We start from the raw sequence: 23,302 nt of genomic DNA, 5'->3' as shown, positions 1-23,302 counted from the left end.
TATGACACATTCACAAAGTATCACAATTGAAAAATCCAAAATATAACCAAAACTAACCTTTTATAAAAATTATCACTCTTTGATACTAAAATTTCTATATTAGTATGAAAGAGTGTGAATTTTTATAAAAGGTTGGTTTTAGGTTATATTTTGGATTTTTCAATTGTATTACTTTATGGATGCGTCATAGAAAAAAAATTATATAAAAAGAACCCTTGGGGTACGGAACACGGGGGAAGGGGGAGGTCACGTCTCCAAGCACCTGTCTGTTGCAAAAGGGTAATTATTGCGAGGGTAATTATATTGACCTTTTCCTTGTTTATTTTCCCTAGATTTAGATTTAACGATAAAAATTGGATTTGCAAGTTGGGATTTGTTCCCCATTTCAATGAGTGAATGACAAGATTTCGTCGACTGACACTAACAAATTCAAAAATGACGGTCAATTTTACTTTATCTAAAGAAATTAATATTTCCATTGAAAAAATTTATTCAAGAGCAATAGCATCTACATCTGGAATTGCTATACTTATATGTACATTCTAAATTGTGGCTGTAGCATATTTAACTATATTGTCATTAAAATATTAGGTATTAAAAACTATAATTTTAGATCCGCCAACTCAATTTATCTGGATTATCTGGTTTTATACACACGGTGAAACAGGATGAAATGAATTATTTCATCCCTGTCTATACCTCAATCGATTTTCATCCCCAAACAGTTATATCCGTCGCAAGCTTATCGATTGATCTGCACTGGTTATACATCCAAAGAAATTCAGGTACGTCTATATTCTCTACAGACATTTGAGATATATAATGGGGTATGTGACACTGGTACCCGAATGGAATTCCATTCGGAATCTCTTAGCAGACGTCTTGTGAAAAATGGAGTCCCTTGGCTTAGGGATAGTGATAGTATACGTGTAAACCTTTAAAAAATTCTTTGTCCTGCTGGGACATTGTTAGGGTAACTTAATTATGAGAACAAGATATTTATCTTGCGAAGTAGGGATTACACAAATCGAGACTAGATCTTTCAGGTAAGTAGAAAACAGAGAATGAATTATATGGCCTTATGTATACACTATAATGCATTTTATGTATACAAACTTATTGAGTAGTGACTATTAAATTACGATCATAGATTGGGAAATATAGCCTATATTATAGGAATGATAATCTGTTTCTGAATATAGATTGTGTAAAGCTTCATTCCTAGTTAGACTACACAGTAAAATTGTCGTCACAATGTGCAAATGCTAAATAATGAGTTACATGTAGTGCAAGTACACGTGTATTCAATTTCACTAAAAAGGAGGAAACATCACGTGCCGTGACCCTCGCCCTCTTTCTTCCGTTGGGATTCTGTAATTGGCAAATAAACATTGCAAATATATCTAAACACTTGTTTGCATGATTATGACCACACAATGCCAAGAACACCGGGCCTCCCAATAACATTCTCTTTAGAGAAGTGGACAGGCTTTCGCCTACATCCATAGTGGATGTAGGCAAAAGCCTGTCCACTTCTCTAAAGAGAATAATTTTAAATTGTTTGCTATTCTAAGCTATTATTGGAAATATACTTAGAATAACATTTTGTAGTTACATATGTACTTGCATTTGTGTATTATTTTCTGCAGTATTATCAATGTTTAATGACAAAAAAAAAAAAAAAGAATTAAAACTGCATTTTTTTTTTAAATGAATTACAACTAAATTGAAGTTCTTTCTGTAAAGAAATTTATGCTAACCTTTCAGTCTTCAACTTTACCACACTTGGGATATTTGACTTGTAAACAAGTCAGTATTATTTATCATGTTTATCTGGGTTTCGTTTATTAATGAAGTGGGATATCTGCATGAGTCTGGGACACAATGCCTAAGATATAAAAAAAACCCATTAAAAAACATTATAAATTCCACTCTTACATAATTTTCAATTTGTATAGATTAAGATTACCTAAGGTACACTGCACATTGTGTTACAGTGTATCAAAGCTATAGGTTTGAAATTTCATGATCCGATCCCACAATATGCATCAGATTTTGTGCTTGAAGTTTTTGCATCGCAATTGGATCTGCAATACCTAAGATATATGTGAATAGAAATATTGCATGTTTATTGCATTCTTTAAAACAATAATTTCTGAACCATGGAATATTCTACAATATTATAATTAGGATTTACAAAAATAACCATCATAAGGTATTGTAAATCAAGAAAATGCCATCTTTTCCATATACATTCAGTATTAAGTAAGGGAATTGTTTTCCCTCTCAATGATATGAGGTGAAAATACAATTCTGATACTCTGCAATTTTTATAAATTGATGACCATGATAACAGTATGTATATGCAGTTGCAGTTAGATCCATTTGATCCCTCTAGATGTCCATCATATCATTTTTTTTACTACAGTGCATCAACTTTAAGGAAGTAGTATTCAGAATTTTTTTTTTAATGCTAAAGTCATTTATTTTTTAATCAATAACTTTAAAGATTGCAAAGTTATTTCTTACCATTTATTTCAAAGTAAGAATTCTTTGGGTGCCTCTACATTGTGGCAGTTTATAGGCAGATTTGATGGCCAGCGGTGAGATAGATCAGTTGGTAGACACCTGACTAGTGATTCAGGGGGTCTGGGAACGAATCCTGGTCTGGACCATTGTATTTTTAACCCTTAAATGTCTGAGTTACATTTGGTGCCGTGACCATGCTCTGAAGTGACAGATGATGAAAGACCTGCCAAAGAAGAACCTGGGTTGGTGTCTTCATGGGCAAAGACCTTTATAGAGGGACAGGGGAGGTATGTGGCAGTCGGACAGGTTTGATCACTGCTGGCAAGATACGACATGTAGCTCAGTTGGTAGAGGACCTGACTAGTGTCTTGATTCAGCTAGGGGCCCGGGTTTGAATTTTGGTGTGTCCATCACATTTTCTCCCTCGCTGGTTACAATTAACATAAAAAAGGAAGATTTAAGTATATAAATTTGGAGTTCCACAAAGATTTCAGCACTGTTGAAAATAAGTGATCATATCCTAATGATGGAGAAATAGTTGAACATTGACTCCCCCTTCCCCCCATCCTCTCAAAAAAGTTTAGATGTAGAGCTGCAAATTCATTTCAAATGATATTTTGTCAGTCTTTTATTTATCAAATTAATAAGCCTCTTCTCTTACCTGTGAGAATCTTCTGCAATTTCAACCTCAAGGTGTTGGTCTCCAGTTTTTCTTTGTTTTGTATCTTACAAATTTAGTGTGATTCATTGCTGTGGTCAAGAGAAAACAATGTAATTTTTTTCTTTTCTTTGCTGAATGAATTATTCATCACATTAAATATTGTTTTTAAATGCGACAACTGCCATATTTTTAGTTAGCTATAAAAGTGAGACTGGATTCTGTGATACATACAATGTTACTTAAGATAATGATTTAACCATATTTGTGATTCTATATTTCTTCTATTTAAGGACATTAAGATGAATTCAGCATAATATACTGAATTAATCATTATGTGTTAAGTTTGATAAATTTGAAATTGTAATGGAAAACTTGGAACCTATGTCCTATGTATATAAATTGCTTTAGGAAGATGCATATTTGTACAATAGATGGTTTTCCATCAAGGTGATTTAAGCAAGAGTTATTTCCCATGGCCACCATATTGTAGGTCAACATCCCCAGATCCCTTCATTATTCAACCAAGTTCAATTTGTTATAGTGGGCACTGAGGTGAAGATAACACTGTTTTTCTTATGAATATACATTTTTAAAGCTTCTTTTAATTCAATATTGTAAATATTCTTACAATATATTTTTGGCATGTTTTTTTTAAATTGGTTGCTCAAAGAGGAAGATTCACTACCTTGACCTACAAGATGGCAGCCAAGGGGAATAACTCCGAGGAAAAATATGTCATAGGAAAACCATGCAAAAAAAAAAAAAACCCAGATTACCCTTGTTTGTTATATTGATTAAAAATATACTACAGAATTTAAATCTTCTGTAAAATAAAAAAATAAATAAATAAATAAAAATATGCATTGAACTTCTTAAAGGTGAGAGCAATAATTTAATACTTTTGGTCAAATCTCATATCGCTATGACATTTATCTGATAGGCAGCTGAGAATTAAATTATTCATTGATGATACGTGTATCATAAATGCTCCTGATCAATGATTTTTATGAGATTAGAATCATTAGTTTTTTGATAAACTTCACAAATCTACATCATAGTACATGCAATACATCTTGAAACAAGTGCTGGCATCATTATTTAATCCTTCAGTTCTTAAAATAAGGAGTAGTACAAAATCCTCACCAAACAAAAATATATAAATGTTACATTTCAGAGTTAACTTGTCTTTGGAATCCATGAAATTTTTCTTTTACAAACTGTAGTCATTACTGTGGAGTTTTATTGAGCTGTTTTACCTCCCAAAGAGCTAATAAACAGCTATTGTGCTGGATGTTCTGTAATGTAGCAGGGATTTTAAAAGGAAAAGGATGTATCAAATTGACACATTGTCGAGATAAGATCAACTGTAAGTGATAAATGTAATAGATATACTGAACTTTATGTATGGATTTTATATAGATATGTTATTATATTTATGGAATTAGAAGTAGTTTTACCGTGAGGTCTATTGATTTCATTGATGAAGGTGACTGGTGACTGAAGTATATGTTGGGAGATATATTGTCTAGTTTATACTGCTGCAGTCACATGAATGGAATCCAGATCTAAACATTTTTATTGGAATGATAGAATTGTTGCTTTGAAATAAGATTTTATTACATACATAAAATTGAATGTATACAAAATGTATATTACATGTACAGAGGATTTTATATGATTTTTGGTTGATTGATTTTAATGGTACAGTCAAACCTCGCTATCTTGAACTCAATGGGGCTGAGGAAAAACTTCGAGATATCAGAGGACTTGAGATATCCAGGGTAAAATACTAAAGAGTAAGTAGTTGGGATTTCCAAATCACTTCAAGTGAAGATATCCATGGTATTCGAGATATCTGTGTTCGAGATACCTAAGGCCAAATAAAAAAGTATGTGTGGTTCCGGTTACCCGACCGTCCCTATTTTATACCCCCGACCCTAATCTTTTTTTTGACAATTTTCAAATTTCCGGAATTTTCCCCAATTTCCCTCATTGGCTCCAGTATTAGTTTTAGTTTCAGCAATGGTGGCCTTCTTTGACAACATCGTTTCAACACGCAGTACAAGTGTTTTGTCAGTTACAAATATCACCACTTGAAAGAAAGCAATAGTATTATCTCACCAATATCACCAATAGTTAATTCAAGAACATTCAATGATATTTTTGACGTTCAGTATATCAAAAAAAAAAAAAAAAAAAAACTACCTACCTACCCTAATTTGTTTGGAGGTGTAACCGGAACCACACATATTTTTTTATTTGGCCTAAGTTCAACTGTATAATCTTAACTGAACTGAAAGGATATCATAAGTATACTGGCAAACTTGTAGAACAGCACTGCAGCAGTGCTCTGCCACCATTCTGAAATTTTCATAATCCACTGTGGCTGTTCACAGTTAATACCATCTTAGGCATCCGTTAAAAGTAACATAAAACTGTGCACACATATGAAATTCAATGTATACAATACAGGTTCCTGTAATTTTTTTTTCATATAATTTATTCTTAGGTTAGATTTTTCTTTGTCTGTTGCTTTATCTCCCTTCAAGAATATTTTACTCATGTTGGGATACTAGTAATTGCTGGTGGATATTAAGGTTGCTAATTCAGACTTAAAGCCATTGAGCAGTGAGGGATGTTTTTCATGCCAACACTTACTGTGACACAGTCTGACCTCAGAATATAGGTCTCATCCAAAGGAGTGGTCTCCATGTCCTGCAATATGGGATTCAAACACCCAACATAAGGACAAACTCCTTATTCCTCTAACAGTGAACCAAAACCTTTGCTCTAACCACTGTGCCAGACAGGCCATTGGAGGCTCAGATGATATTTTTATGTGCATAGTGCAATTGGAAACAATTTCTAGAGTAGTGTATATTCAGGTTTGTTCACAAACTGGGACAGGCTTTGGGCCACCCCAGAGTCCAACATTTACAATAAAATGGGGATAAAAACCTGCCTCCCATGATTTACAAGATTTTTTACAAAAACAGAGAGCTGAAAATTACCTGAAATATAAAGTTTAAAGATGGTGTGGACCTCATATTAGGCATATGTTTTGTTATTGACTGTATTCTTTTTAAAGCTGACTCTCTAATGTGGATGAACATCTAGTGTAATATGTTTTTAACAATTGTTCATTGTTATAAAGATACAACATGTGCAAGCCAGTACATGGGACAATTGAACATTTAATAAAGAAGATGCAAATTTCCTCAATTATTTATTTAATAAAACTACTGTGTAAATATAATGTATGTATACTTAATTAAATTTTATCATATGCTGTTTGAGGTAGAAAAATTATAGAAAAAAAAATAGTTTATTATTGGTATTGTATCATATGCAATTATGCATAACAAACAAGAAATTGTATTCAGCTAGTTATAATCAATAAGTAAACATTCATATAATTTAACAAATATTTCAGACTGGCTACTGGAAATAAATGCATGCTCTGAGATTATTGTAATAACTCATTTGTGAATGCCATACGTCCCTGAACTAATAACTAGACTAATTCAATCTTAAATAAGTAGCTGATTTGCACAAATGCCCACGGATGTGAACTGTAAGGAATGTTTGACAATCTGTTGTTTTTACTCTATCAGTTTTTTTTTTCTTGCATGTTGTGAATCCTTTTTGACTGTGACACATTGATTTCTTACTAATGTAGAATGACTTAAACTTCATGCATCATGAGTGAGAAGAAAGGGCTGAATGGAGCAGTTAAGGCTTATGATGGATACGGCAGCGTCAACAAGTACTCCGACGATAAAATCCGCATCCTAGCGGAGGAGGAGACAGTGAGTGTCAGAATTCATATATTTTTCTGTAACTTCATTGTCAACTAAGTCTCAAAAGATTTATGCAATAATACTTTTTTTTCTTTTGATAAAATGAGCTGCATTTTAACCCACAATGAAATTCTTCTAAACTCTTATACAAGTATGCTACTGCAATATAGTGGGACTTTGTTTTGTTTTTGAGAACATGGCTTATGTTGTATATCAAACAACAGTTCATTGATTAAAATGTCAAACACAGACATATTTTGGTTACAGTCTGTGACAATAACTGTATCATGTCAATGTCATTGTTATTTCCTCATCTCTGTAAAAATAATTTTATCAATACAATAATATTTTTCAGGCCAATACAAGTACATGTATACCTTTAAATACCTTTAATGCTTTATTATGGCAAATTTGACTCTTGTTCTCATCAGACATCTACCAGAGCTTGCCATACTTTAACCCTATAATTTTTATCTGCATGACTAATTTGAATGTCAATCTGTAGATTGTCCAAAGGGTAAATTGTATGTACCAACTGCTATGGATATTTTTTGACAGGAAATGAATGCCTTTAGGATTTGAAATTGTACGGATTTAATATGTATTTAGTTTTACTGCATATTACCAGGTACATTCTGGAATGTTTCATATTTTGTTTGAGCATCACTTGTTTTTGCAAGCCTTACCTTCTTCACTCTCGTGCTCAAATGGTGAGTCCAGTAAACATGGTAAAGACGTCAAGATCTGTAAACTAGTAAACATGCAATCTTCACACTAAAACTTTCTGGAGACACTAGTCCCTAAATAGGCTAGTGTTGTGTCCGAGATTTTTTTTTTTTTGGAAGAGTTCGAAATTCCTCTAACAGAATCGATGTCGTCATTCATGTCATGATGTGATCTCCAATACAGATAATACAGAAGAGGGAAACATGCGAATCCCTGTCTGGAGTCTCCATAACTTTAATAAAAATATTATTCTTTTTATACTGGAACGCCCTAGATCTTGATCAGATTGACTTGTGTGAAACGTCATACCTGTTCCAACGTAATACACAAAAACGTCATTTGTCAAATTTTCACAACATGACACTTCATTCAGAGTTTATCACGGTAAATATTCAGAGTAAATTTATTTGATATGATCCCTTATTTAGAATTCATTTTACGATATAACCATCATCCTTAGTTTTCCTGATCAAATTTCTATAGGTATATGCCAATTTCGATACATTATTCATTTTCGAGTCCGAACAAGTGACATCGCGATTATGCATTTTGTCCGTCGTCTGCTTGTCTGTTTGTCAGGAATGAGTCACCACTTCCTCAACCGTTGCATGCAGCATGGTGATCGACACGTTCTCCAAGAATAATTTCGTCATAAAACGAACTGACGAACCGGCGACAGTGCCGCATGATCTGAGGTTGTCTTGTATTTTAACGATCAATTGGCAAATTATCAATGTTGCTTATAGAAGTATATCAAACAATTTCTTTGCATTTTATTGCCAGTTAGGATTTGTTCATTTTTATTCAATTTTTATAGCTGTTGTATCTTGACTTGTGTGTCATCATTTCATCTGTAAAAAACGAGTTTTCAGAAACTTTATTCGGGAAATATCTGCAAGTTTTGTGACTTATTACTTGTGAATATTTGGTTGTGAATCATATAATATTCCCTGGGTCGAGCAGTCTGAGTACATGTAACCCCCCCCCCCTTCTATCGTCGTCTACAGGAGAAAGGGGGGGGGGGTTAAATCGGACTGCTCAGTCGTTAAATTAATAGCTGCAAATGAATTTCAAACTGAAGAATGGAGAATAAAAATTGTCTCTAATAATAATTTTACAATAACTCGATCGATCATTATCGACAATCAAGAATTTTTTACAATTTATTTGCAAAATTTAAACGTCTCGTAAGAGAAAAAATCTTGCAAATGACATTTATAAAAGCAATAATGAATTTATAATGATGTTTACAAATCCACACACTCCTTCAAACAATAGTAAAATTTTGTTGCATATAGATCAGCAATACAATGCCATGAACTTTATTTTTCATAGTAAATACTTTAATTTAATAATAGAATTAATTAATCTTTTAAAAAAAGTAATTGCCATACTTATATCAATTTATAGAGATGATGCATGTATTTATGCATACTTATGTCCATCTCCAATTCTTGGAACTTTAATTGTTACTGTATAAGCTAAACATGATTTGAAGGGGTCTGAAAATTGCTTTCAAATTACAACTAAGAAAATTTTTATTTTAATAATTCCAAGTATTGAAGGCATTGACTGTCCAGATTATTTCATGAGTCACTTTCCAATTCATTAACGTACAATGGGTTATTTTAGTGATTGTCATTTTTTTTTTATTTTATCATAAAAGTGGACATTTATTGTTAGCATAATAATATTAATCTTTAGTGATTTTGAGTATTATAATAACACTTTACTTTCTATGACAATATTTGTGATTGCAATTATTTTAGCATGGCTAATAATGCCAAAATTAGATAATCACTAAAATTTCCCATTTATTTATACAGTCTTAAAAATTTACTGTCAAATTACAGTCAAATTTCAGGATTGTCGAGTGAAAATTATATGTTAAATTAATTTAAATTTGAGTTGATTAAGTATTTGTCCAGAAGGAATTTTGGCATTTAATTGTAAGTAATTAGTACATTGTACTGTAATACAGAAATATGTGTTACATTGGACCAGTGTGCATTAGGACTTCTATAAAGGTTATCAAATGTTAAAATGAAAAACAAAATCAAATTCAAATAAATGAAAAGATAAAATCTGTAAAGGGTAACTGACTTCTTGCATTAAGTAAATGAATTTCAAATATTTTCAAAGTTGACTTTGGCCTTGACTTTTGGCCATAAAGTCCGAAACACTGTACTAAATGCTTTTTTTTTTTTAATTTAAAAAAACTTCGATTTTATTTGACCATTAAGCTGGACAATATTTTAGGTGTTAAGGGTCCAAGGACATGGTTTATGTTGCTAAAACATAATTTTGCTAGTCATGTGTGGGATTTCTTTTGGAGCAAAATGCTGCCAAAGTGTTACTAATGCACTTGGTTTCCATGCAATATAACTTTATAATAGTCTGGGCTACAGTATATTAAATCAGTATACATACTGAAATACATGTACAAGATATTGGATCAATATCCATTTTAGACATGTATGTATAGGGTAACCTGAGGTTGTTGAAATTATGCAGTTTTAATTTTAAAAAAGTTCTTTTAATTCTCAGGAAAAACATCTTGTCTCTGTGTCTATCTGAGTCACAAAATCCATCACTGTCATTTGTTTATGTTTAAACAATGTTAAATCTTATAATAATCTTAAGCCTTCTTGTGCTGAACTGCCTTAAAGGAAATGATTACTTGAGATGTATCTAAAAGCATTCAAACATTGATGTTATAACAATATCTTCAGTCTTTTTGGATATAAATATTTTGAAGTGTGTATATATGTACAACTTTACATATTTACTTTGAAAGGTACACTGCTTATATATTTTTCTGTAGAAGGATAATTTGTGCAGATATGGTATGTTTGTATAATTTTATGGTTGTATAAGCATATTGTTCTGAATGCTTTTTTCCCAAAATTGTGTCTTTGAACAAATCTACTACAAGCTTTACATATTGATCAAATCCATGTAATTTTTCAGAGCTCTGATGGAGGGATTCATATGACAGGTTTGGAGGGGGGCAGGAGTGACCGGTTTCATGCAACTTGCTACCTAAGTGATGGAAAGAGACAAATAGGTATTGACTATACATGTATATATGAATATAGATATAAGGAAACTTGGGCTGTTTATGGTAGCATTGATTATAAGTAACATCTATACAATGTAATGATTCATTGTCCATGTAGATGAGAATGCTGTACATTTATCCAAAATTTTTTGGCTCACCTGAGCTGAAGGCTCAAGTGAGCTTCTCTGATAAAAATTTTTCTGTTGTCTGTCGTTGTTGTAAACTTTTTACAATTTCTTCTTCTCCAGAACTGCTGGGCCAGTTTCAACCAAACTTTGCACAGAGTATCCTTGAGTGAAAGGCATTATTGGGGGTCAAACTTTTAGATGGGAATATAATGGAAAAACCTTTTAAAATCTTTTTCTGGGACCAGTAAAGCCATGAATCTAAAGCTATGATCACTCAAAGAATGGAAGCATCCTCAGTTAGTGTAGATTCAAGTTTGTTCATGTCCCCAAGGGTAGGGCAAGGCCAAAATAGAAGATGAAATGTTTTTTATATAGAAATATCTAGAAAAAACATCTTTAAAAAAAAAAATCTTCTATCCCTCCCTCCATCCCCCCCCCCCCCCCAAGCGGTAGTTTGGACCACTTATATATTTAAGCTTTACAATACTGAACTGATTTCTGCTTTTTGCTTGCGAAAGTGCTCCAGTGAGCAATTTGGCCCATGGGCCTCTTGTTATTCATGTAATATATTGTGCATTTATTATTGTATAACAGTAAATGAATGCATATTTTGAAAGTAGTGTGTGTTACAGTGACTGTAGTAATGTAACTCTGTAATCATTGCTCACGGTGCTAACAAACCATAACTTGGAATATATCTGTTGTACAGTAATGTCTAAAAGTTGCCAAATCCTTCTTCTTCTCTTAACACAGATTTTATACTGGTTTATGAGGAGGAATTAGACCAAGCAAAGAAAAAATCACAAACGGAGGCAACCAACATTGAAAAATGGAGAGCAAAGTTCCTAGTCAATCTGAAGAAAAATGGACTAGATTTGGAAGAGGTATTAACTGAATTAAATGCATTAATATTAAATTGTCTGTCTGACCATTTATCATGCATGTTAATTCAAAATAGAGAGGGTTTATTCAACTTTAGTGAAATATAAAGAGCAATGATGATATTCCTTCAGAAGAAAAAGAAAGGGGGATGTTAAAATCACATACTGTAAACATTTTACATTTGGCTGTGTATTCTATTGAGCACTTTTGACAGAAAGCAGCTTCCGTTATATCAAGTACATTGCTAAATTTCTTGTACATATATAGATAATATGAAAATTCAGAAATGCGATGTCACTAACTTGTTGGAAAATAAATTTCCGCCAAATATGATGCAAGCTAAATATAAGGACGGACAGACTCAGAGGAAACCTATAGTCCCCTCCAGTTTCACCGGTAGGGGACTAATAAATTGACTAATAGTATTTGATTTGGCTTTAACTAAAATCTGAACCACTATATAATGGGATTATTTAAGATAATTTAATTTTCCCTTTTATTTTTGCAAGCATTTTTAGATCGCAAAAATTTGCATAAAATTGTCAATAGTAAATAAATACATAGACAACACTAGTAAACAAATGGGAGAATTACAAAAAAATAGGACTGCACTGATTAAAAATAAGAGTTTTTTGGCATATTTTTGCAAAAATTATGATAGCTATAGACAGCAAAAAAAAAAACCTGTTACAGTAAAATTCAGTTATAGCAAAGTCCTTAAGACCTGTGAATTTACTTTCTTATATCCATAATTCGTTATATTCATAAAGCGAATTCATTAAAATATATATAGGGAATTTGCAATAAACATGTTTTCTTCAAAGTATGACTATCGAACATGTTCAGAGAAGAATGAAAAACAAAACTTGCCCTAAATTACTAAAGTTTTCTGAGAATTGAATTTCAAATATAAATACTTACACAAAGTAATGTCAGTTCAGTATTTTAAATTTTGAGATCTTTAAAAATTCATTATAAAAGATCATGTAAATATCGGTTTGTTTGTTTTTTAATCTGTACAGGACAAAATCAGTTTGCTATATCTGTAAATTTGTTATATCAAATTTCCTTGTTAGTGTAAAGTTTTACAAATTTTTTTGGAAGAATTATTCCAGGGATATAAAAAAACTTAGCTATATCCATGCATAAAGAATGTTTTCACTGAAACTGAATACCGTGGCCCCTTTTTCCGAGCTCTTTAATATCATCTAATTAATTCAAATATTAATTATTTTACACGTTACCCATATTTCATTATTTTGTAATCTGTGGTACACTACTTGTGAAAAATTACATTGAAAATTGTGCTATAGTTTTGTGAAAGGTCATTAAAAGTGCCCACTTTGTTGGTATTAAGTCTGGAATATTGCCCTGAGAATTGCGAGAATTGAATTTTAGATGTGTCTCATCAAAATATGGAGTAGGCAGAGCAAAGTCATTGAACTATAACGCCGAGTCAAAATTTTATGGGGAATCTCGTGGCTGTCATTAGGTTTCTGAGAAAAGTGATGGGGGGAAGAGTTTTGGAGGGTTAATCCCTTCCCTTATCCAGATATTTATAAATTAATGAAAACCACTTTGGTGAGTTCTGCTATATATCCTAAAAGTCAGAAAAATTTAGTTGATAAAATCTAGCAGATTTGCTAAAAACAGATCAATATCAAATTTGTTTTATTTCAAAATATATTTTAGCGAGAGAGAAAGAGGAAGAGAGTTCATGGAATTTGAAGGCTTTATCTAAATATCTAGGATACTAAGAGCTAAGAATATAAGTGACAGGGTTGTGCAATTTATCAAAAGAGTAATATTCTTGGCCCTTGGGCCTTCTGTTAGAAATTTCTTTAGTTTGTCAAGATAATGCTACAGATAGATGGTAAATTGATTTCTGTTCTTGTGAGACATCTATTACTAAAATTTGAAAAAGTCCAACCTTTAATTGCAAATAGACAATACTGTACAGTTTGTGCCAGCAGCTAAATTCAGAACTGCAAGACATGAGGGGATTTCACACACTATATACTAGGTACATTGATAACTACACTGAAATAGCAACCCTTTCAGACATGGCTAATGCACATAGAGTGTTATCTCTTTTATATAATCATATATATAAGGATGTGTTTCATTCATCTGATACCTCTGTAGTGATGAAGTTTAAAGATTAAACAAATTTGATGCAGGAAAATATGTATTGCTTTGAGATAATGGTTTTATCAACATTCAATTTGCACCAACAAACACTGCAGGGAATAGCAAGATTATCATGATGAACAAACAGATCAGTGTTGATGATACTGCTGTAGGCATTTCTAAAAGTACTATCTCAAAAACATCACCATGGGATAAAATCTTCAACATTTGACAATTTTTTCCTGTATTTGTTTACCATAAAAAGTATTATTTTTGAACAAATTTTCAAGAGTAGGTGTTAGCTGCTGCATAAAGCTAGCCTTCCCCATTTTTATCTATCACCAGGAATAAGGCCAGGGCATTATGTTTGTCATGTCTGTCTTCCTCCTGTTCTTCCATCTGTCTGTCTTTCTGTCCTTCCAACTGCCTGTCATTTTTGTTTCAAAGAAACTGTTTAAGATATTTTATCAAACATCATACACTGATACATATTGGTGAATGCTATTCAACTGTATTGGTATTTTCTGACCTTGACCATCCCTATGTCCTTGACCTCACGGTCAGTCATTTTGCTTTTAGCTCGATCTGTTTAAAAAAAAATCTATATATTTTTATAAAAACTTGTAAACTGATACATATTGATAAGGCCAAAAAATAATAGTCTTGTTTTTTGCTACTCGACCGACCCTATTTTTTTGCAACCGACCCTAAAGTTTTTTTAAGTTTTGGGGGAAGAAAAATCGGGAATTTCTGGAATTTCATCTTTCTGTCACTGTAATCGGTTTCCATGTTAACACAAAACAAGCATTTCAGGAAATTTTATGTTTTAAATATGGACTTTCATAAAATACCACTTGAATTGTGCATCAAAAGACATGAAATTTAATTTTAAAAGACAATTTTGACCTGTGACTTGTTTAATTTGATCTCGTAAATAGTTCATATCCAAAAAATGCCATCGGAAAAAATAAAATTAAAAATAAAATAAAATAATTTTCTTACCTACCTACCCTATTTTTTTTTTCAGGCTGGTAGCAGGAAACAAGCCTATTAATTTTTTTGGCCTAAGTACTATTCAGCTGTGTCAAATTTTGTAACCTTTACCATCCCTGTGACCCTGACTTATTTCTCATTTTTTCATTTATCTCGGTTTCTAAGAAACTTTTCAAGATGTATTTTATCAAAACTTGTACACTTATAGATGATGATCAGAACTAATCAATTATGTCAAAATTTTTGGACCTTGACCTTTTCTCTATCCTTGACACCACTTTTCTTCAATTTACATATAGCTCAATTTCAAAGAAATTATTTATGTTTTTTTTTTCAAACTCAAACACTGATACTGACAAACACTTTCCTTTGACCTTTTAAATTTACGTTAAGCTAAGTTTCAAAGAAACTACCGGTATTCATGATATTATTATCAAACTTAATATGCTGATACATATTGAGAGCTATTCAGCTGCATCAACATTTTCAACCTTAACCTTTCCTTTGACCTTGATCTCACTTACTTAAATTAGTGATTATCTCAATTTCAAAGAAACTTTTGATATTTTTGTCAAACCTTAAATGCTCATACATATTGATCAGAGCAGTTCAACTGCATCAACATTTTTTGACTTTGGCCTTTCCTTTGACCTTGACTTCACTTATCTTAAAATGGTATTAATCTCAGTTTCAAAGAAACTATTCAAGATATTTTAATAAATTATCTCAATTTCAAAGAAACTTTAGATATTTTAATCAATCCTTATATGCTGATACATATTGGTGAGAGCTATTTAACTGCATCAACATTTTTGACCTTGACCTTTCTTTTGACCTTGACCCTATTTTTATGTTTAGATAAATTTCAAAGAAAGTATTCAAGATATTTTTTATCAAACATAATATGCTATACATAATGATAAGAGCTATTCAGTGGCATCAGTTTTTAGCTCACCTGAGCCGAATGCTCAAGTGAGCTTTTCTGATCAAAATTTGTCCATTGTCTGTCGTCGTTGGCGTCGTCGTCGTCGTCAACTTTTCACAATTTCATCTTCTTCTCCAGAACCACTGGGCCGATTTTAACCAAACATGGCACAGAGTATCCTTGGGTAAAGGGAATTCAAGTTTGTTCAAATGAAGGGCCACACCCTATTCCAAGGAGAGATAATTACAAATTAGTGAGAAATTAATGGTGTTTTTTAAAAAATTTCTTCTCAAGAACCACTGGGCCAGGAAAGATGAAACTCATGTGGAATCATCCTTAAGTAGTGTAGATTCAGATTTGTTCAAATCATGACCCCCAGGGGTAGGGTGGGGCCACAATGGACGATCAAAGTTTTACATAGGAGTATATAGGAAAAATCTTTAAAAATCTTCTTCTCAAGAACAGCAAAGTCATGATTGCTCATATTTATATGGAAGCATTCTCAGGTAGCGTAGATTCAGATTTGTTCAAATCATGACCCCCAGGGGTAGGGTGGGGCCACAATGGACGATCAAAGTTTTACATAGGAGTATATAGGAAAAATCTTTAAAAATCTTCTTCTCAAGAACAGCAAAGTCATGATTGCTCATATTTATATGGAAGCATTCTCAGGTAGCGTAGATTCAGGTTGTTCAAATCATGACCACCCCCAGGGGTAAGGTGGGGCCACAATGGACAATCAAAGTTTTACATAGGAATATATAGAAAAATCTTTAAAAATCTTCTTCTCAAGAACAGCAAAGCTATGATTGGTCATATTTATATGGAAGCAACCTCAGGTGGTGTAGATTCAATTTTGTTTAAATCATGACTCCCGGGGGTAGGGTGGGGCCACAATTGATGATCAAAGTTTTACATAGGAGTATATAGGAAAAATCTTTAAAAATCTTCTTCTCAAGAACAGCAAAGCCATGATTGCTCATATTTATATGGAAGCATCCTTAGTTAGTGTATTTTAAATTTTGTTCAAGTCATGACCCCCCCCCCCCTTTTTGGGATAGATAGGGACCACTTATGCATTTAAGCTTTTCAATACTGAACTGATCTTTGCTTTTTTCCTAGCCACATTGCTCAGGTGAGCGATGTGGCCCATGGGCCTCTTGTTTACCTTGACTTTTCCTTTGACCTTGACCTCCCCTTTAAGCTCAAAGAAACTATTCCAAAATATTTTTTTTGTGTAAGTATATGCACTGATACATTATTTGGTGAGAATTTCTCAACTGTGTCCATTTTTTTTAACCTTGACCTTCCCTTTGAATTTACTATTCATTGTATATTAAACTCAGTTTTAAAGAAACTATTCAAGGTATTTTCTTCAAACTTCATACACTAATACAAATTTTCTGTTGCACTACTAATGAGCCCTGGTGGGACATTCATGCCTTATGGACATATTTTAGTTTAAATTAATCTTTATACAAAGACAAATATTTTTAAAGCAACTCAATTTGACATTATTGGGTACCATCATATTTGACCTTTTGACCTTGACTTTGGAGTTGGATTCAGTTTTGCAAAAATTTACCCAACTTTATCCTTGGCCATAACTTTTGAATGGTTGGTGCTAGAACTTTCATACTTCACAGGTATAATCCTTGTGACATTTAGACCTTCCTTTGAATACCAACAACTTTGACCCTTTGACCTTGACCTAGGAGTTTGACCTACTTTTGAAAAACTTTAACCTTTGCCATTATTTTTTAATAGTTGGTGCTAGGGCTTTCATACTTTAGATATGTAATTTTTGTGACAAGACCTTACTTTGGAAAACAACAACTTTGACCGTTTGACCTTGACCTTGGAATTTGACCTACTTTTGGAAACTTTAACCTTGGCCATAACTTTTGAATGGAGGGTGCTAGGGCTTTCATATTTCACATGTGTATTCCTTGTGAGAAGTTCTTTCCTTAGGCACCATTAATTTTGACCATTTGACCTTGACCTTGATGTTTGACTTGCATTTGAAAAACTTTAATCTTTTTCATATCTATTCAATGGTTGCTTCTGGGGCTTTCATATTTCACAGGTACATTCCTCTAGACAACGCCTTACCTTCGGTACCAACATTTGATTTCCATTCGGGGAAGTTTAACCTTCGTTGTAAGTTGTTATACGAGGGCATCAGTGTTTTACAAACACATCTTGTTTTTACTTCAAATTGAAATAGATCATTTTTTAAAAACACAAAATTTGGCATTTTTGCAAAAGCAGCATTTCTTGGATTTTACTTTTCAAGCAATCAATATCATGAGAGAAATGGTTTCCTTAATCATCTCCATGATACAGATCTGCGTAGAGTTTTTGATACCAAAACATTTTAAAAACATTTGCCTACTAAAGATCTCAATTAACTTGTTTCGGAAATTTTTTTAACCTCAGAAAGTAAAGAAGAATGATTTTGTTTACATGTGAAAATGGCGATCTTGGATTGGCAAGAATTAGATGCCCTTTCCCTTCCATTCCTTAAGGAGGCAGTTTGAGAAATTTCTTTGGAAAATAGAGTAACAAGACCAGTAGTTAAATGCCTAAGAATTTTTGGCATAAAATACTTTGTGATAGGCTGTTTTAGGAAAATAAGTCCAAAAGAGGTGCACATATTGCATGATCTATTTCTTTTTTTTATACCCCCGCTCCAATGGACACTCTTTGTTTTGGCATGCCATATGGTGGGATACATTTTTGTACGAATCCAATATCAACTTCTTGTTTATCCAGTCTATCTGCACGAAATTTCCATTGCAGTTTTCTCAGCAATTACTCATCACAGTTCACATGAGAGCATATATTCACATCAGATGAAAATAAGTATGAAATGTAAGACTAAAATGATACTCATTAAATTACATGTATACATGTAAACTTTTTTTTATAGGACAACTTCACAGTTTTTTAAATTTATTAATAAAGACACTGAAAATACATACTATATATATGACTGTAATTTTTTTCACCTGGCCTTTGTCATTTGCACAGGAAAGTAATTCTGACTCGGAGATCGTGCATTTTGGGGCTTATATTTCCTGAAACTACACTGTATTTGCAAATCTATATATTGATTACTACAAAAATAATAATGCATGCATTGAGGCAGGCATTTAGGCAGGAGGTGTCATGCCTTCAGGTGGCCCAAGGCCCCCTGCCTCTGAAAAAAATTTCATGCCTCCTAACCCAAATTCCTGAATCTGCCTCCTGAAATGGAAATGAAAATTATTCCTTCTTGCATCATAATTTGCTATAAGCTCAGACCAAAGAAGCAAGGTAATTTCTTTCCATGTTACAATACTAATTTGTCCTGGGCAGGACAGTTTTGATTCATCTATACCCCCCCCCCCCCTTCTCCAGTTGATTGGATCAAAATGCAAATTATGTTCTAAAAAGTAATAAAAAGGAATGGGACAGTAAGAAGTTTCTAGTCCTTGAACAGTAATTAGAAGACATAAAAACTGATTCTTAAAAATCTCGTATCCCTCTCACAAAAATACTTGTAGTTTGGATGGAGGTGGAATGTATAATTTATCTTTACAAGCCAAAAACAAGAACAAAAAAAACTCTTCTGACAAAGAAAAATGGAGAAGCTACCTGGTACAAATGGAGTCAATTTCTTTTTTTCCTCTATATATTAGAGCAAAGAATTTATCACATTGTAACTAGTAATTCTCTTGTTTCTGCGAAAAATTTCCTCATCTGCTGCTCATATCTTATTGCCAGCAATAAAATTAAGTAGCCATCAGTTATGAATAGTTACTCTCTTATCTTATAGTTTCAAAAAAACTAGCAGCTTGTCCAGCATTTTAATCATGAAACTTGCAAAGCAAATATTTTTATGTGTCAATATGTACACACAACAGATATCATAAATACTTAATCATAGTTCAACATGTAAATTGATGAATAATACAAACATTAAGAGAAGTCTTTCTTCCAAAGAATTGATAAGGAACCTGTTTTATTGACAAATATTTCATTCATTCATTCATGGAAATTCATTTTGTATAAAGAAAGTTCTCACTAATTATTCATGAACAGATGGAACCTTCTATTTCTTATGATTAAGATTCTTATGCTGGTACATGTATTCATTAATTTACTTCACAATTAAATGTTTTCAGTTGAAGGAAATAGGCAAGGAATTTATATTTTTAATATTTCATGTGAATTTCTAATGCATGTATCCTAGGAACAATTATATTTATGACAGAATATGTGTGAATGTTATATTTCTTCAATTTGTAAAAGTGTTGTCAATTCTCATTTAGAACCTGGCATAATTAATTCCTAATTTCATTCTCAATTAAAATCAGAGGAGTCGTATTGAATGCAACCATATTGGGTATCTGTCTAACCTTTAACCTCATCCACAACCTTTGAACTGTTTGATATAGAATAGATCATATGTGATCAATATGAAGGTTACATGTAGAAGCAGGGAAGGTTTTTTGCTATTTGTAAACTATTTCTATATTTATAAATGTATACATTTAACAACAGGAGGAGGTAGAAGTGAGTAGTTTTAGAAACTTCATTTCTCTGTAAACGTACTTTAAATTATTTTCATGATAATATGTTTATGCCATGTAGTTTTATAATGACTATGCAATACTGTCTTTAGTTTATGTTACACAGTTTCATCCTTCTTAATTATATTGTCCTGTGTAGTACATATATAAGTATGTATTATATATGTAGCTCTATAAAAAGATTGATCTAACTGTTAGGACCAATCTTCCAGTCTTTATATGTAGGTCTATAATTAGGCATCACTGGTATGCATATCATGTGGAGTTGTTTATTTGAGGGGGAAAAAATGTTGGCCATATGTTCAGTGTTCGAAATTCAAAATTATTTTCTATGGGTCCAATGGACCAACAGATAAAGGGGCTACATGAGTCCTTCCAGGGCAGTGTAGGCCCAAAAATAATACCATCAAATATTTTGGAAAAATAAACTTTTATTGATGATCTCGGTAAGTTTATCAGTTCGTATAAAATATGTCAATTTAACAAAGGGTATCTACAACTCACAAGTATTAACAATATGAAACGGTAAAACATTAAAAGTCACACAGTCTTACTTGGTCATATGTAACACCTAATGAGTTTAAGATGTGTTTATATTTCTGTAAATGTACTCTTTTCATGACCTCAAACTCTGCGGAATTACAAAATCTGTTCTTATAAATACACATGTTTCTTAGATTGCCACAATATGTTAATAAAATATGCTTTAAGTACACTGGGACAGATTTCTGTGGAAAGTTTGTAACGCGTAATATAGCATAAACTTACACCACGCGGAAAAATTAAATCTTCAGTATTTATTTAAAAAGCACATGAAAAGAAGAATTGATAGGGTCTTGATAAAAGTAACTAGTTTTACTAATCTCAAATGTAATTTAATTTGAAGATGCTCATTGGTCACTTTGTTTAATATATCCAATCAAAATGCAGGAAAGATATAAAAGTTACAATGTAAATACATAAACCAACATATGTTAACTTCATTCTCAACTTCTTGGGCCGTTCAGTTCTGACAAGCGGTAAAAATTTTCTGAGCTTGCCGGAAAGGTTTGAGAAGATGCGGTTGACATTAACTTCATCGTCGGCCCAAAATTATTTCAAGGACCCATTTAGACATACTATTCATGAGTCCTTCTGTTTGTACTTCGGTGCAGGACCGACGGACTGACTCTAATTTCGAACACTGCATATGTTACTTGTACATGTAATTCAAAATGCTATATAAGCCTAATTTATTCATACATATCAGATAAACTTATCATAAATTTGCACTTAAATGATTTATAAACCAGCAAATTTGAATTTTTATGAAGCATAATGCCAACCAAGAGATGAGTAGTTTTGCATTTTTTTTTTTATCAACATGTTAAACCTTGTATCATAATAATTTGATATTCTGAGTGTAATGCCAGTACTGTAACAATGTACACATCTATATAATAGATATATTGATTGTGTCTGTAAGGAACACATCACTATATATTCATAAATCTTCCTTTTCATATGACTAAGATCCTTATATTCATTAATTTACTTCTTACGTTTAGATTTTTAGTTAGCAGAAATAAGCATTTTAATAGGAATTTATAATATATGTCTATGTATTTTTAATGCATTTTCCCTATATGCAGAATTTCCTTGCAACAAATCTCCCCTGGGTATGTGTATAAATAAAATATTAATAATTTAATATTTCTTAAACTGGAAAGCATTATCCATTCTCAATCAGAATTTTCAATGTCATATGCCATTAAAATCAGGGGGCTGTATTGATAGTGTGACCACTTTGGGTATCTGTCAAACTTTTAGTTCCACCCTTTGAACTGAATATATCATATTTGATCAATGTGAAGGTATTGATTGAGGCTTTACATATAGAGGCAGGGAAGGTATTTGTTATTGATATGTCTAAATTAAAATGTTACTGTATACATTTAACAACAGGAGGAGGTAGAAGTGAGTAGTTTTAGAAACTTCAATTCTCTATAAACATACTTTGAATTATTACTTTCAGGATGATCAATAAATATGCCATGTTATAGTTTTATAACAACTATGCTGAATACTGTCTTAGATTATATTACACAGTTTCATCCTTCATGTTCATATATTTTTCAGTACATTACATTAGTATGAATTAATATACAGCTGTAGCTTTATAAAAAGATTGATCTGACTGTTATTAGAACCTGAGTATTCCAGTGATCTGACATCTGTACATTTATAATCTGTTATTAGGCTCAGGCTCGTATATTATGTAGAGTTATATATATTATAGAAAAAAAATATTGATCATATGTTACTTGTATTACAAAAAAGTTATTGAAGCTTAATTTTTATAGATATCACATAAACTTAATTATTTTATCACATGTTTACTCCTTTAAACTGCAGTGGATATCAGTTATATGATATTGTTAGCTCACCTGAGCTGAAAGCTCAATTGAGCTCTTCTGATCATGTGTTGTTCACTGTCTGTCTGTCTAGCTGCTCGTCCGTCTGTAAACTTTTCACATTTTCAACTTCTTCTCAAGAACCACTGGGCCAATTTTAACCAAAGCTAATACAAAGCATTCTTGCCTGAAGGGAAGTTTAAATTGTTAAAATGAAGGGCCAAGCCCTCTTACAAGGGGAGATAGTCAAGAAAAGACAAAAATTGGGTGCGGTCATTTAAAAATCTTCTTCTGAAGAAATACTGGACCAGAAAAGCTGAAACTGATGTGGAAGCTTCCTGAGACAGTGTAGATTCTAAATTGATCAAATCATGGCCCCTGGGGATAGGGTGAGGCCACAATAGGGAGTCAAATTTTTACATTGAAATACAATGTATGATGAAAAAATCGTTTAAAATCTTCTTCTCAAGAACCACTGGGCCAGAAAAGCTGAAACT

General features: G+C 32.3%; 1 protein-coding gene across 6 annotated transcripts in view; it reads left to right on the top strand.

Annotated features, from left to right (window-relative positions):
- Positions 1-641: 641 nt before the first annotated feature.
- LOC133172565 (anoctamin-7-like) overlaps positions 642-23,302 on the top strand; it is a 39,542-nt gene continuing 16,881 nt past the window's right edge. For 2 of the 6 annotated variants that reach the window (XM_061307485.1, XM_061307481.1), the window contains exons 1-4: positions 877-1,046; positions 6,870-6,999; positions 10,687-10,783; positions 11,659-11,789. In XM_061307485.1, coding sequence (XP_061163469.1) covers positions 6,892-6,999; positions 10,687-10,783; positions 11,659-11,789 — 336 coding nt within the window. In that variant the 5' untranslated portion in view covers positions 877-1,046; positions 6,870-6,891. Of the gene's footprint in view, positions 786-875; positions 1,047-6,869; positions 7,000-10,512; positions 10,563-10,686; positions 10,784-11,658; positions 11,790-23,302 lie in introns of those variants that run through there. The other 4 variants (XM_061307482.1, XM_061307483.1, XM_061307484.1 and 1 more) reach the window with 4 other exon arrangements.

This window comes from Saccostrea echinata, unplaced genomic scaffold (genome assembly GCF_033153115.1).
Source record: "Saccostrea echinata isolate AGI-Se365-2 ecotype Australia unplaced genomic scaffold, CSIRO_AGI_Sech_v1 ptg000054l, whole genome shotgun sequence".
NCBI lineage: Eukaryota > Metazoa > Mollusca > Bivalvia > Ostreida > Ostreidae > Saccostrea > Saccostrea echinata.
This window is presented reverse-complemented; position numbering and strand designations above follow the sequence as displayed.